The sequence below is a fragment of the Pteropus medius genome, unplaced genomic scaffold (assembly GCF_902729225.1).
Source record: "Pteropus medius unplaced genomic scaffold, Ma_sr-lr_union100, whole genome shotgun sequence".
In the NCBI taxonomy this organism is placed as follows: Eukaryota; Metazoa; Chordata; class Mammalia; order Chiroptera; family Pteropodidae; genus Pteropus; species Pteropus medius.
Window position 1 is genome coordinate 14,184,177 of NW_024351543.1, and position 15,996 is coordinate 14,200,172.

Below are 15,996 nucleotides of genomic sequence, written 5' to 3' on the forward strand. Positions count from 1 at the left end.
TAGAAGTGGTGAGAGCAGACATCCTTGTCTTGTTCCTGATCTTAAGGGGAAACTTTCAGTCTTTCAGTCTGTCACCATTAAGTACAATATTATGAACATTCTTTTGAACAAGTCTTTTAATGGGCTGAGGTCTTCATTTCTCTTGAGTAAATACCTAGGCAAAAAATTCCTGAACCACAGAATAGGTATATGTTTAACAAAGAACTGTCAAATCGTTTTCCATAGCGCCTTTTGAACTCAACTATCTTTTAAATTTCTCCTGTTATGTGTTATCTATCATCTCAATGAGTTTTGAAAAACAGGAAGATCCCTAAACTGTGAACTTCTTGCTGCACCTTAATTGGAGAGCTTCCTAATGGTAGACTCAAAAGTCTGTGATCTTCAAGTTTTCAAAGGACAATTCTTTTATTTACGATTTAAATCCATTCCCTCCTCAGCTGACTCTTTGTCCTCCCAAATTGCTCCTCCATCATTTCCCCAAGAGGAGCTCAGCTAAACTACAAAATGTGCCACCTGAACCTACTGTTCACTTGATTTACATGTAACATATACATGGTAATGTCATTAAAATTAGGAGGAATCCCTCTAACCAAGGCAGCCATAGAAAAGTGGTTGTAGAGTTCAGTCCTGATGCAGATCCTTTTCCTGCCTGTCTGGGCTCCAGTTACAGTTTTGGTTTATCTCGTGTATAATCAAAGGAATGCAAATATTTTGCAGACTCCTACATACTATCTTGTAAACATCTCATACCGTAAACTCCACTACCCATCTCCTGGACTGAAGTCAGCATCCTCTTCAAAGCGCCACAGATCTCTATAGGCAGGTATCATACCAGGACGAGCATTCACCTTCTTACTTCACCTGTGAACTCTGATTTTTACAATTTTTCTCTATGGTTCATTAGTCAGCTTCCCATAATCACAAAGGCCACCCTCTTTTTTTCCCTAAAATGGCAATATCTATATTATTGGGGCAGATTATGAAAGTAATATATGTTTGTTCAAAGGAATAAAAAAGCCTGGAAATTATAAAGCATAATTCTTCCCTCTATAAAATGACTAACATCAATAATATCTCAGTAAAGCTGGGGAAATTTTTTTAATGGCTAACAGTTTGGGATTTGAATTTGAGGTTTATCCTTCCAGGTTTTTAAAATGTACTTGGACATTTCTGCACAGTAGTAGGTATATAGCTGGAAGTCATTCTTTGTAACAGCATAATATTCCATAGTATGAATAGACACTAATTAATTTTTATCATTAAATATTTCAAACATATAGAAAAGTACTGAGCATATGAAATAAGCATCCATGTGCCACTTAGTTATTAGAAAACAAGTTCAACTGCATGTAACTATTTTCCGCAGTTTGTCATTTGTCATTTTTCTTTTGGTGATGTGTTTGTCATGCATATTTTTATAGTCACAGAGTCTACTTTATTAATCTTTTCTTTTATGGCTTCTGAATTTTGAGAGAGGCCTTGTCCATGCCAAACTTATCAAGAAATTCTCCCCTTTCCTATTCAAACTTTCATTGTTTCAGTTTTTACATTTGAATATTCTATCCACTTACAAGGTAAGCATGTATGGTGTGACATGTAAATCAAACTTAATTTTTTTTCCCAGATAACAGTTCATTTGGCTCACTTCTTAAATAAATAATTCTTTGTACCCCTCCTTTGATTTAAGATGTGATCTTTAATATACGCTAAATTCCCATGTATGTTTTAATTTAATACTAGATTTGCCATTCTATTCTACTCAACTTTCTGGTCCATTGCCATATTATTTTAATTAACTAATTAATTTAATATACATATTAATTTATTATATATATATATATATATATATATATATATATATATATATATATCATCATTGATCTTCTCTTTCAGAGTGGACCTGGCTATTCTTTCCTGTTAATTTTTCATGAACTTAAATCAGTGTTATGTAGCCTAAAAGAACCATCGATGTGTCTTGAAGAATAACATTCTATTTAATAATTTAACTTAAGAAGAACTGATGTTTTTATAACATTGAATCTTCTTATACAAAAACATCTAGGCCTTTTCATCTAGATCATTTTGGAGTCAAGTAATAGATTTAAAGTGATATTTTTAAATGTTTTATATCTATTTCCTATATATTACAGGTATATAATACATATTTTTAATTAAGATTTCTTCTATTCTCTTTCAAAATGTGGGTCTGTTTTTTTATCATATCTTCTAACCGATTGTTATTTATAAATGTATATGTAATTGAGTTGGATATATTAATATTTTCCTCTACTAACTTGCTTAATTACCTTATTGTTTATAATAGTTTTTTCAGGTGATTCTCTTGAGTTTTCCAGTTACCCTATATTATCATTGCAACTGGAGATACATTATTTTTTTCAATTTTCAAATAAACTTTATATTTTATAATAGTTTTGGATTTACAGAAAATTGTGGAGGAAGTACAGAGAGCTCCCATATACCACAATTTCCCATATTGGTAACATCTGACATTAGTATGGAGCATTTGTTAGGTACGTAATGAATCAATATTGATACATTATTATTAACAAATGTTCGTACTTTGTTCAGATTTCCTAGTCTTTACTAATGTCCTTTCTCTCTTCTAGAACTAATTACATTTAGTTATCTCTTTAGGCTCCTCTCGGCTATGACAATTTCTCATACTTTTCTTATTTTTGATGTTTACAGTTTTGAGGGATATTGGCCAGGTATTTTGTAGAATGTCCCTCTATTCCAATTTTTATACCTCTAATTTATTACTCTTATAAAATGGAGCGACTACATGCAGTGTGGTGGGTGTTATATGGAAGTGGTGATAGCAGACATGCTTGTCTTCTTTCATTTTTTGCTGAAATGACTCTGGGATGCCCCATTAAGCATTTTGAGCTGGGATAGATATATTTGATCATGATAATGAAATATTGTATTTCTATACTTTTATAGTTTTCCTACCTTGATTATAGTGAATATTATTTTTCAGAGTGTCTGTCTTTAAATTGTTAAATATGCTCGCGTTTGTGTGTGGAGACGGAGAGCGTCCAGTAGTTTTCCAGGCTAGCCGCTTTCACAGCCCGATGGTTCTCTTCTTTCTACTGCCCCAGAGACAGACTGCCTCCTGCAAATTTGAAATTTGGCAAATCCACCTCCTCTGCTTCTCTGAACCAACGTGGGACTAGGAAGGCCTCTGACCAAGGTTTTATTCATCTCAGCTCTTGAACCTGACAACGTGCCCCTTCAGGAAATGTACTGCGTAGTGTTTTCTGAGGTCCGTCACTGCCGCACGCTCTCACCACCCCTTTCTTCCCCTTTTCCCACACAGTTTTTGCCTGATATCAGCTGCTTTTAGAAGACAGTAAGTATATACATTGGAGTCTAAAAAGTATATATCTCTCCGAGTTTGATCGAGAATGAAGTTTGTGGGTTTCAAATTCTTGATTCTTGTTATTTTACGATTTCTCAGAGGAGGTAAAAACGCAGACTTCCACAGTTATGTTCATACCAAAAGTCTTAAACAAGTAATTTTTGACCCAAAGACCGCCCACTAATTTCTGGAACTAGGAGGCAATTCAATCAATCCTTGAACTCTGTCACATAAAGTTTTATTAGAAACATAATGGGGATTTTGGAGAGAGGACTGGTGAACTTTGCATAGTGAAATAGAAACTTGAATTGCCAGAGAACTTGATAAGAGATAAGGAAATTCATTCATTCAGTATAAAAATAATTGAAGAACTGCTTTGTGCTAAGCATTTTGCTAGATAGTCAGATGATAGTTCTCATTGGTGGAGTTAGTCTAATTCATGGTTAGAAACTGGACCTAGGTTTCTTGAGAGTAATAAAACCAACCTTATTTGCTTTAAGAAGAGGCTGAAATGAGTTTCGATATAGGAAAGCACTTGGTGAATTTCTGAAAGGGACATTTGGAGCCATCGTAAACTTTTAAAGAGTAAAGTATTGTGACCACAAAATTGGGTGGAGGTCTGTCTGGCCCATTTAAACCAAGAAAGTCACTGACAGGTACATGATATAGGATGCCAGGTGGCTGTGGCATGGCCAAAGATAGACATGGGCTGTGACCATAACTGAAAGAGAGCAGTTTTAGGGAAGATGCTTCAGGGTTTGAGGCTGGCAAATTATAGGAGCCAAGATGAGACTGACTAATGGAAGCATAGGAACTAAGAGTCAAATCCGGGCTGATGGTCACAGGGCAATGAATGAAGGACATCCCTTATGCAAAGGTTATGCCTCCTCATTTTCCCACAACTGAGGTCAATTTCCATTTATATTACGTGCTCACTTTTCCCACATGTGATCCAAAAGTCTCATTTTAGATGGGGGTTCCTGAAAACAAACTCTGGGACTCAGAGATTAGTATACAGATTTGATGGGGAGTCCTCTGGGGAACAGCACCTGTCAGGGCATGAAGGAAGTTAGAGGTAGAGGCCTCAGCTAATCTTAGAGGGAGCTCCGGCTCTTCCAAGTTGTCCCAAATTAAGGCAAGAAGGTAAGTGTTTGTTTCCCATCATTGTCCAGTCACTGGATGTGAACTGCACCCATGGAGGACAATCCTGAAAGGGGACAAACTGTCAGCTGTTAATACTTCCGGTAGCTGTAGAATGAATGCTTCAGTCCTGAACAGGGGGTACAAGGACGGCACACCGCAGCATCCACTAACGGTCTTTTCCAGTTTAATATGGGATGGCAGCTGACTCAGTAGCTCAAAACTAGAGCCTCTTAGGTCCATAATTTTTCTTTGATCTCTCTCATCTTTGCCTAGTTTGCTCCTTTTCCCCATCCCAAACATATTCACTTTAACTACAAAATTCTACTCACCTCTCCCCAAACACTGGTAACACCACCCTGCCTTTTTCATATGCTATTTCATCAGTCTAGAATGTTCTTCCTCCCTTCCATTCATCAAAATCATGCTCCTTTAACAAAGCCCACTTCAAAAGCTAATCGTATTTATACAAATTTGAAATTAAATCCATTTCTCCTTTGCTTTGGGTCCCAAAGCAAATGTCGTTTGTAACTCTATTATTATTATCTGCCCTGCTTGCGTTATGATTGATCTTGTGTTTGTGTTTCCCTTCACCGGATTGTAAATTCAATGAATGCAGAACTTCCTCCTTTATCTTTTTATTCTCTCACATTCTGCTTGGCACAAAATAAACATTCCACAAGTAGAAATTAATTATATCATATGTTCCACATTGTTGTGAGTTTCTTAGGAAAAACCTCCCTAAAGGTTAGATGGCCTTTTGACATCATCCTGCACTTTTCCTGCTCCTAAGAAGCAGATGATATTTATTTATTCAATATAATTTGAATGCCTACTATAGGACAGATACTGATAGGGTTACTTCCTATTATTATTTTTGCTGTTGGTGGGAGTATTATTAAGGTAAAACTCACATATTATGAAAGTAATCGCTTAAAAATGTACGATGTTATGCAGCCATCACCTCTGTCTGGTTCCAAAACATTTACATCACCCCAAAAGCAAACCTGTTTCTACTGTTCTTAAACAAATTATATCTAGTCTGTGTTCCCTAGAAACATTGCAACAATGTTCCCTAGGCACATTGCAGCAAGAAAGGAATGAGTAAAATGTTTGATAAAAAAATTATAGTTCAACCCACTTTTGTATAGAAATCATGATGGTTTGCTTATCTATGTTTCTGTTACTGAATGGGAAGGAACTTGCTTTTCAGTGTTCTCAGAGGGTTGTGTTTGGGTGTCACTAGAGATTCTAAATTCCCATCCCAAGGAAATATCCCTTCAACTTTGAACAAGCAAAGCCCTAAATGACTTGAGGTGATGGCTGACCCCATCCTTGGGGGGAGGGTTGGAATCTGCGGGGTCTGCACCTCACCCTCGCTTAGCAGTTTAAGCGATGAGGAATGAAGGGATAGTAAAACCCCTTTGGCCAAGTCTTTGTCTTTTGATATCCTGAAATTTCCTTCTCACTGTGATTAATTGAATAAAATTACAAGCTCTGCCAAGAAAGGGAAGTGCTGGCTGGGCTAATCCAAAACCACCTTTTTTCTACGACCTAGGAACATCGGTGCTTTGCAGTAATTGTCTGAGTTCTTTCTTTCACTCATTCCGAAATATATTCTGCTTTACAGATGAGAGGAGACTGAGGCTAAGAGAGGAAAGTCACATGCTCAGGCTCAGAAGGGAATGCACAGAGCTGGGATTTGGCGGACCCTAGTATACCATGCAGAGGTTTTCCAAAGAAACTGCCTAGGAACCTAGCCCAGCCTTCACTTCTTATCTGCTCTAATCTCCAGGGGCACTATAACACAATAGTGACTCCATTCTCCACTCCAAGCAGAAATCTTAAGAGAGAACCCTCTATTCCTCCCCTCGGGCACATCCGTATGATCTTCGTCACATAGATGTTGTGGTGAAGATGAGTAAGCGAGGCAAGGGGGACATCGGCCACTCGGATTCCCAACTGCATCAGATCAAACACAAACATGAGCAGGAAAAAAGGCTCTGTGGTATTATATACAAGTTTATTTTATTTTATTTTTCTATTAAGGCAACATCAGCGTACCTTTAAAAATCACTTTTCTGAAAGTAAATTTTCTAGAAATGCATTCTTTATCAATGCAGAGCATGCGATAATGTGTAAACTTGCAGAAGCTGTTTTAACTGATTAACTCAGTTAATGGTTTGCAAGATAGGTTTTTGTTTTCGGAGGCGCTACAAAGCTAGTATGCCTAGCTTTGTTAATGTCTTTGCTTAATTGTGATTAATTAAGGCTGTGAGTAAGAACAGAGATTTCTCATCATGATATAAAATGATTAATTACCTAATTAAAATGACTTCTAAGAATGACCTTTTGAGTCATCCAAAAGTTAAAAACCAGGGCCAATATTTTAAAAAGAGTGGATGACACTTTTCACAATTTTGTAACTTTTTTGACAGTCATTTTTATGTCACATCAGCAATAACTTTCAGTTGATTATTCCGGCCTCAATTGGAGACAGGCCCTTTAAAATGATAAAGGAAGCATTGTCATACTTTATAATGCCTTTATAATCTTACACTTGGAATTAGCATAAATACTTTGGCTTCCATTAACAAATAATCCTTTATAATAAAATAATCAAGATCTAAGTTCATTACTTCACTACTCATTTCCATGTAGACCTGGCTTCATGGACTATATCTGGCTTCAGGTATATTATTAGAAAAAACACTAGGACAGCATGTCAAAGTTTTTTATATTGTTCCACAAAAGCTAGGAAGTAGCGATTTTTTCCACCAGTCAATTCTCTCTGATTCCCTCAGGAGAACTCCATCAATTCAGGTTAGAAGAGAATGGTCTTCCCCTTCCAATATTATTTATAACTGCTTTGCAACACTGCTCAGAATCCTTCTCGGTTTATTCATCCCGGCAGGCCAGCCTGGGGTGGGGAAGGACACCTCGGGCTGGGTGAACTCTTGCAGGACTGAACTGGCATGTGGCAAGAGGAGAAGCTGACTGAAGGGTGAGAAGCCCTACTTTCTGCAATGGATGTAAGTCTTCTTGCTGACACTTGCTCAGGGGAATTCTTCCTATAATACAATTTTAAGTAAGCTCTTAATTTGAGAAGCTTATTAACTCTGTCTTTCGCATTTTCATTTTTTACAGAGCATCATGGAAATCATGATCCACTGTGGACTGTGTGTAAGATGAGCTGGGGGTGTCAGGGGAGTAAATTGGGAGGAGCCTACAGTATTGGCAGAGCATGAAAGAGCCCCTGCAGGTTTTGAAGAGCCGTATGATGTATTTGCGAAATTTCTCTCCCAGGAAAAAGTAAATGACTGGATTAAGGCAGCAGTGAACAAAAGCCAGGGTCTCTGTGGCTTGCATGGCATAGTCCAGGTGTCTTTCAAAGGCGCAGTTCTGAAGGACCTCTAGATCCACCAGGGTCTCCAGGAAGAGTACCACGTTGTATGGTGTCCAGAACCCCAGGAAAAGAATCACCACTGCAAAGATCATCTTCACTGCCTTGTTCTTCTTCTCATTTTTACAGTGCTGCAAGGTCCTGATGATCATGGAGTAGCAAAACAGCATGACCCCTAAGGGAATCACCAATCCTAGAGTGTTGATCTCCACTGAGGTCAGAACCTTCCACCTCGTGCCGTTGAACAAGTATTTGGTCTTGCAGTAAGTATGGTTGTGCTCTGTGTAACAAGTGCTGAATAAAAGGACTGGGAGGGAGGCAAATACAGCCACTGACCACGTGGCCAAGCTGGTGATGACCCCATACGTCACAGTCCTGGCTCTTAAGGAAAACACCGCGTGCACGATCGCCAGGTATCTGTCGATGCTCATGAGCATGATGAAGAATATGCCACTGTAAAAGCCCACCAAGTACATCCAGGAAATAATCTTGCAGAGACCTAATCCAAACACCCACTGATCTGCAGCGTAGTAGCCCCAGAAAGGAAGAGAGAGCACGAAGAGAAGGTCCGAGATGGCGAGGTTGAGCAGGTACACATCAGTCATGGACCTGAGCCGCTTGTACTTGAACAGGACCAGAACCACCATGGAATTTCCAAACAGACCAAACAGAAAGACCAAGGAGTAGAGAGGAGGCAGGAAGAGCCCCCCAAATGCCTTGACTCCTTCTTTGATGCAAGGCTCGGGGATATTATCAGAGAGATAGTAATTGCTATAGAGGCTGTCATCCGGGGTCGTTTCCGCTGTCTCCGTGGAGTTCATTTTCAAACCTACAGGCTCCTCAAGGAAAATCTGAGGCCAACCAGAGGAAGCTAATGAGGGAAAGAGCAAACGAGATTTCTTTAAGAACAAAAACAAATCAAAACAGTCCTGAATGCAGAACACAGCTACTTAATATTTTGCCCCAGCTAGTTCCACATCCCTCCCAACCTTCCCAAGTTGCACGGCTCTGTTCCTTGCAGGACAGTGCAGCCAAGTGAAATAATCTCGCTCTTAGGGGTCAGGCACATTCCAAATTTCGTCTCTGCCACTTGTATTACCCCTCTGCTGGGAGCTTCGGTTCTCTAATATGTAAGTGGGGATAGTAAAACCTTTCCAAAGAGGTATTTTTCATGTATATATTTTTAAAAAATAATCTGGAGTTACTGAAGTCACTTGCAGGAATGACAAGACCAGTTGATAGTCCCAACAGCAGTGCACTGAAAGACTTTCTGACATAAAAGGAAAAAAAAGAGATAAAAAAATCTACTCATGTTTCAGACTGTAACTCCAAAAATTCAGTGATTGCTTATTTAATCATTAAGCTAAAAGAAGTCAGGACGGTCACTTGCCTTTATAGAAAAATTCTAATTTCTCCTGCATGCTTTGCACTTTATAGATTGCAAAGCACGTTCACCAGTATTATCCATTTACTGTCCCCACAGCCCCACCACCCCCAACAGAAATCTGATAGTCTAAGCCAAGCAGTCATACTGAGCCATGGTGTAGGTGACACATGAAAGATTCAGAGAGATGAAATGACTTCCATAGACCACACAGCTTTGTACAGAACTTGGTCTTTGGGCTCCAAGTCCCAGTAATATGCTGACAAACCACGTCTAGGGGATTTACAGTGCAAGGGCTCTCTCTGATTTATGGCTTTTGCTGGTTTTCATGGCATAAACACTCCCACCATGGCCAAGGTCAAGCTACCAACTGCCTTACAAAATTCCTGAATATTTAACAATCAGCTCTTGAGAGTTTGTGCAAGTGGGCTCCAGCGCACCACTGCCGAGTTCCATGTTCACTCTAGAGCATCATCTTAGGTTGGGAACATGCCTGGCCTTCCAAGCCTGGGTGGCTAGCCTCTCCTGGGCCAATGTGACACTAATGCGCCAAATCTGTTGTCAAGGCTCTTCAGAAGTTTGCAGTAAATTGATGGAAATTTTTGGTCTTTTTATCAAAACCACATACGCACTGAATCTAATCAGGGTGGGAATTAGCATGACAGATGTAGAAAAGGCACATCAGAGCCAGAAATAAAATCTCTACCTCCCCAACCATCTTCATTTCCTATCTAAATTGGCATATGACGTTAAAACCTACTTAAAGTTACACACATGTTCACAACCACTTTCATTTCCTATCTAAACTGGCAGATGAGGTTAAAATCTTCTTAAAGTTATATACATATTCATACATGAATCAAAGTAATTCAGATATAGGGCTTTCTGACTAAATGCCACCTGCTCTTGCTCCCTTCTTAACGGCAGCCTGACATTCCTTATTAAGATCTTATTCACATTCTTCAGTAATTCGTCACATCTACCCGCTACCTGCCACCACCACAACCGCTCGCCCAAACACCTAAGCCCTGTATTTTTCAAGAGACATTTTGGTTTACTCCTGCAAATGGATGGTGAAGACCTGGTGCATCTCAGGGTCTCCAAAAATAAGTGTTACACGGATAGCAATTCTATTTAAATGAATAACAATTCTAGTCTTTCTGCACCATTTTACCAGTGAAAATTAAAGAAATAAAAGAGGCCGAGGAGTTAGGAAATTATCAGAAGAACAAATAAAAGTAAACATAGCTGATAAACATTTGGAATTATTCTGTAGTCCTTATTTGTGTGGCATTTCTTGACCTGGACATCTTAATAGAAGCAAGAAGCAGAAAAGTTTATATGTTTAATGAAAATTGTCTGCGTGTTCTAAGCATGTGGACTTAGGCCAGATGTGTGCAGGGAGAGAGCCCTGCATAAATGAATACCCATCAGATGAGGGCTCGGAGGGTGTGAGTACAGGCAGATAGTGTGTGAGCTCCAAGATAGAAGCCAAATGTGAGCCCTAGAATGATCATGATGCCTGAGTGTTCAGACTGGGCGAGTGGCTGGCCAGCTTTCAGTGCTTCCAAAGTCCACACACCTGTATAGAAATTTGTACATGGCCCGAAGCCCTGGGAATGTTCCGATCCCCACTTACCTTGCTTTTCTGAAAGTGGCTCTGAGGAAGGTCTGTGCTTCTTGTTCAAGAAACAGCACTAAGAAAGACAGGTGCCTTTGAAGGGCATGTGGCTTCCTGTGAGCACAAACTGTCCTTCACTCATCTATGGGGCTTTTTTTATAGCAGTAAGAAACAGAAAATGACTCTTAGAGATTTTTAGTCACTCATTTCCCAAAACTGAGAACCTAGGAAGGTTTGCTCTCTGGTAGATTAAGGAGAAAAATGATGTAAAATTTTTCAAAGAGAAACTTTTTAAAAAATTTATTTGTTGAATTTTTAATCTTAAAACTTTCCTTTTAGCTGGTTGTATGCAATAGAAATAATCTTTATATTCTGGATCAGAATATTTTTGCATCATGAATGTGCAATGTCAAGCAATCAAGATGTGTGATGTTCTCTAAACAAGTGGGATCTGAGGTCACAGTGAGAGGCCAGACATATTCAAGAAAAAAGATACTCAGGAGTAGAGAAGAGAGAAATTTATTTGACTGTGTACATATGAGAATGACTTGGAAGGCTTTAGTCAACTACATTCAATAACTGAAAAATCCTCAATCTTGTGTAAAGTGACATAACATAGCTTCAAGCCCCTTTTGCAACAGAAAGACCCCTCCCCCAAGCCCCTTCTACTTAGAAATTGTGGTGCTTCCACTGACAGTGATCTTGGCTGAGTCCCTTTGAGTTTGTGTAGCAGTTATAGCCAAGGGGCTGACATTAGTCCTAAATCTCTTTTATATTGTATCCTCAGCTTCTGCGAGCTTCCAAATGTTTTCCCTCTATACGTATAAAGTCGCTTAGTTCTGTGGCTCGTTTAAAAGAGCCACACATGTCATTCTTTCTGAGGAAGTTGCATGAATAGAAACTAAAAAATTGAACTAGGGCTGTGTTTATCACCTTTATTTCATTATCACCTATCCTAAGAAGTCTTTTCAGATTTTTTCCTAATCACCTCCCCATGAACTTGTAATACCATAGATAAACTGTATATATATATCCATATTGTGTATGTATATATGTGCTTTACACGTAAAAAGAGTAACATTTTTTTCACCTCCAGGAACAAATTTTTGCCTCCCTATTGCCTCTATTAAGAATGTGTGAAAAAAAAAAAAAAGAATGCGTGAGAGTCTGGTCAAGGTGGCAGAGCAGGTAAACACTGTGCTCGCCTCCTCTCACAATCACATCAAAATTACAACTAAACTACAGAATAATCATCATTGAGAATCACCTGAAGTCTAGCTGAACAGAAGTCCTAGAACTAAGGATTTACAGAAGTCACATTGAGACTGGTAGAAGGAGCAGAAACTCAGAACGGTCTGGTCCCTCACCCACATGTAGCAGTTAAAAATCAGAAGGGCTATCTCAGCTGCTGAGGTTCCCCTGGAGGAGCGAGGGGTCCCAGCCCCACACCACACTCCCCAGACCAGGGTTCCAGTGCTGGAGAGAGAAGTCTTCATAACTTCTGGCTGTGAAAAACAGTGGAGATTGTGGCTGAGTGAGACAGAGGGCAGTTGGAGTCCCAGGCATTCCTCTTAAAGGGCCCACAAACGGACTTACTCCCTGACGGACTCACTTACTCTGAGCTCCAGTACTGAGGCAGCAATGCTAATGGTGCCAAGGACATATAGGGAGAAACTGAATTGTCTGACTTCATAGTGAGGGCCGGAGGGGCAGCTTTCTCCCAGACAGAAGTGCTGGCAGAAGCCATTATTCCTTTGTTGAGCTCTCCCTCCACCCAGTGTGCAGATGTAGGTGGGGGCCATATCCGAGTCTCCATCAACCTGGCTAACACTATTCTCCTCAGCCATCTGATTCCCTGAGACTCTACCCCACCCAACTTGCTGGCCTACCCAAGCCACTTCTAGTGACTTTTCTATACAAATGGCCTATTTCGGCTCATGCTATGGACTTTCCTAAAATCTCTCAAAGGTTCACAAACCCCAAGCAAGCAGGTTCTGGCCTCAGCGTGCCCTTTACCTCTTGCTGAGCAGCCCAAGCCCGGCAGTAGTAGCAGCTGGCCTCTGTTCACACCTTAGCCTCTTCAGGTACCTCCAAGCTCAGTACAAGAGGCAACCATCTTCAGATCATTTTGTAGCTCATCTCAAATGGCCCCAGGCAGAGAGCAGGCAGCAACTGACCTTAACCTGAAACAGAGCCTACTACCCCCAAGAGGCCCCAGAACCAACACACCCAGTGGCCAGCTTCAGACCTCATGAGAGCACCCTACAACCACCTCTACAAATGACATATACAAAGGGCAGACTGACAGGCACTAGACCTCTCCTAAAGTGAATTCTCCTCTGTAAGGTCAGCCTTTGCACAATAGCTCCTCTACTGTAGTCAGTGGCCAGTCCTCACAACTGATCAGCCTGAGGGTCGATCCACCTCATTGATATCCAAACAGCAACCAAGGCTCAACTACAAAAGGAGGGCACATACAACTCACACAAGGGATCGGCTCAGGTGACCTGAGAGACTGTGCCCCTGGGCCCCACAGGACACCTACTACATAAGGCCACTCCACTAAAGCTGAGAGACATAGCAGCTCTACCTGATACACCAAAACAAACACAAGGAAGCAGCTAAAATGGTGAGCCAAAGAAATATGTCCCAAATGAAAGAAAAGAACAAAGCTCCAGAAAAAGAACTAAACAAAACTGAGACAAGCAATCTACCAGATGCAGAGTTCAAAACACTGGTTATAAGGATGCTTGATGATCTCAGAGAGAACTTCAACAAAGAGATAGGAAACAAAAATGGAGATAGAAAACATTAAAAAAAAAAATCAGAAATAAAGAATACATAACTGAATGAAGAATACATTTAAAAGAATCAACAGTAGATTAGATGAAGCAAAGACTCAAACCAGCAATTTGGAAAATAAAGTAGCAGAAAACACCCAATCAAAACATCAAATAGAAAAAAGGATCCAAAAAAATGAGGATAGTTTAAGGTGCCTCTGGGACAACTTCAAGCATACCAACATTTGCATCATAAAATATCAGAAGGAGGAGAGAGCAAGAAATGGAAAATTTATCTGAAGAAATAATGACAGAAAACTTCCCTAATCTGGTGAAAGAAATAGACATACAAGCCCAGGAAGCACAGAGAATACCAAGCAAGATGAACCCAAAGAGATCCACACAAAGGCACATCATGATTAAAATACCAAAGTTTCAAGACAAAGAGAGAATCCTAAAAGGAGAAAGAGAAAAGCAGTTAGTTATCTACAAGGGGACTCTCGTAAGACTGTCAGCTGATTTCTCAACAGAAACTTTGCAGGCCAGAAGTGATTGGCAAGAAATATTCAAAGTGATGAAAAACAAGGACCTACAACCAAGATTACACAGCAAGCTATCATTTAAAATCAAAGGACAGATAAAGAGCTTTCCAGACAAGAAAAAAACTAAAGGAATTCATCACCACCAAACCAATATTACAAGAAATGTTCAAAGGACTTCTTTAAGAAAAGAAAGAAAAAATAAAAAAAAAAATATGAATAATAAAATGGCAATAACTACATAGCTAACAATTACTTTAAGTGTAAATGAATTAAATCAAAAGACACAGGGTGGCTGAATGGATAAGAAAATAAAACCCTTACATATGCTGCCTACAAGAGACTCACTTCAGATTGAAAGACACACACAGACTAAAAGGAAGAATATGGAAAAAGATACTTCATGAAAATGGAAATTTAAAAAAAAAGGTTGAAATAGCAATACGTATACCAGACAAAATAGGCTTTAAAACAAAGTCTACAACAAGAGAAAAAGAAGTATCCAGTAATCCCATTTCTGGTTATTTATTCAAAGAAACCCAAAATACTACTCCAAAGGACTTGTGAATCCTATATCTTCATTGCAGCATTATTTACAATAGCCAAGATATGGAGGCAACCTAAGTGTCAATCAGTGGATGAGTAAATAAAGAAAAAGAGGTACATATATACAATGGAATATTAGCCACAAAAAAAAGAATGAAATCTTGGCACCTGCAACAACATGGATGGACCTAGAGGGTATTGTGCTGAGTGAACTAAGTCAGAGAAAGACAAAACCCGTATGACTTCATTTATATGTAGAATCTGAAAAACAAAATAAATGAACAACAACAACAAAAAAAAAAAAAAAACAGAAACAAACTCATAGACACAGAGAACATTTTGATGGTTGCCAGATGGGAGGGGGTTGGGAAGATGGATAAAAATGGGAAAGAGATTAAGAAGTACAAATTGATAGTTACAAAATAGTCATGAGGATGTTAAATATAGCATAAGGAATATAGTCAATTAAATTGTAATAACTATGTGTGGTGTCAGATGGTTACTAGACTTATCGGGGTAATCACTTCGTAAGTTATATAAATGTCTAATTAGTGTTGTATACCTGAAACTATTATAATATTGTATGTCAACTGTAACTGAAAAATATAAAATATGTGTTTTAAAAAAAGATTCTATGAGTTAGAGTAATGGTTCTCATCTAGGTTCTTTGTCCCCCACGGCACAGAAAGCAATACCCAGAAATATTTTTGTTTGAGATGGGAGGAGTTGCTACTGGCTTCTAATGGGAAGAACCCAGGAATGCTGCTAAAACCCTACTGTGCACAGGAGATTCCTGCACAGTAAAGAGTTATCCATCCCAGAATGTCAACAGTGCTGAAGCTGAGAAACCCTGAGCTAGAGCCCTGTTCCTCGGAGTGTGAACTTTTTTTTTTTTTAGCCATCCTGCAAAAAAAAAAAAAAAAGAAATAGAGATCTGTGGTCAAATAAGTTGGGGCAATGCCGGGCTTGAGTTCTGGTGAAATGCAGCTCCTCACTGTAACACTTCTTGGGGGCTATCCAATTGTAATATCGTTGGGAACTCTGGAAGGAAGGCAGAGAATGAAAATGTATTTGTCCAGCAAATCTATGCTCAATATGCAGAGTAATTTCTAAAATGAACATATTTCTAGAAATGTGGAGCCTGAAGAAGATTCAGCCATGAAATTATAGACCTTGAAGGACAAGCTAGAGAGCTGGGGGT

At 39.2% G+C, this 15,996-nt stretch overlaps 2 protein-coding genes across 4 annotated transcripts in view; one reads left to right on the forward strand and one right to left on the reverse strand.

The window, feature by feature from the left end:
- GLB1 (galactosidase beta 1) overlaps positions 1-10,565 on the forward strand; it is a 103,589-nt gene extending 93,024 nt beyond the window's left edge. The window contains exons 17-19 of one of the 3 annotated variants that reach the window (XR_005648804.1): positions 3,123-3,286; positions 7,437-7,554; positions 7,670-10,565. The gene's annotated coding sequence lies outside the window, so the exon portion shown is untranslated. The remainder of the gene's footprint in view (positions 1-3,122; positions 3,287-7,436; positions 7,555-7,669) is intronic. The other 2 variants (XR_005648805.1, XR_005648806.1) reach the window with 2 other exon arrangements.
- CCR4 (C-C motif chemokine receptor 4) lies at positions 7,488-11,083 on the reverse strand. Its single transcript, XM_039843448.1, has 2 exons — positions 10,949-11,083; positions 7,488-8,796 (listed from the first exon to the last, which is right to left on the reverse strand). The coding sequence occupies exon 2, from the start codon at positions 8,744-8,746 to the stop codon at positions 7,664-7,666; it is 1,083 nt and encodes a 360-aa protein (XP_039699382.1). The 5' UTR covers positions 8,747-8,796; positions 10,949-11,083; the 3' UTR covers positions 7,488-7,663.
- Positions 11,084-15,996: the final 4,913 nt, after the last annotated feature.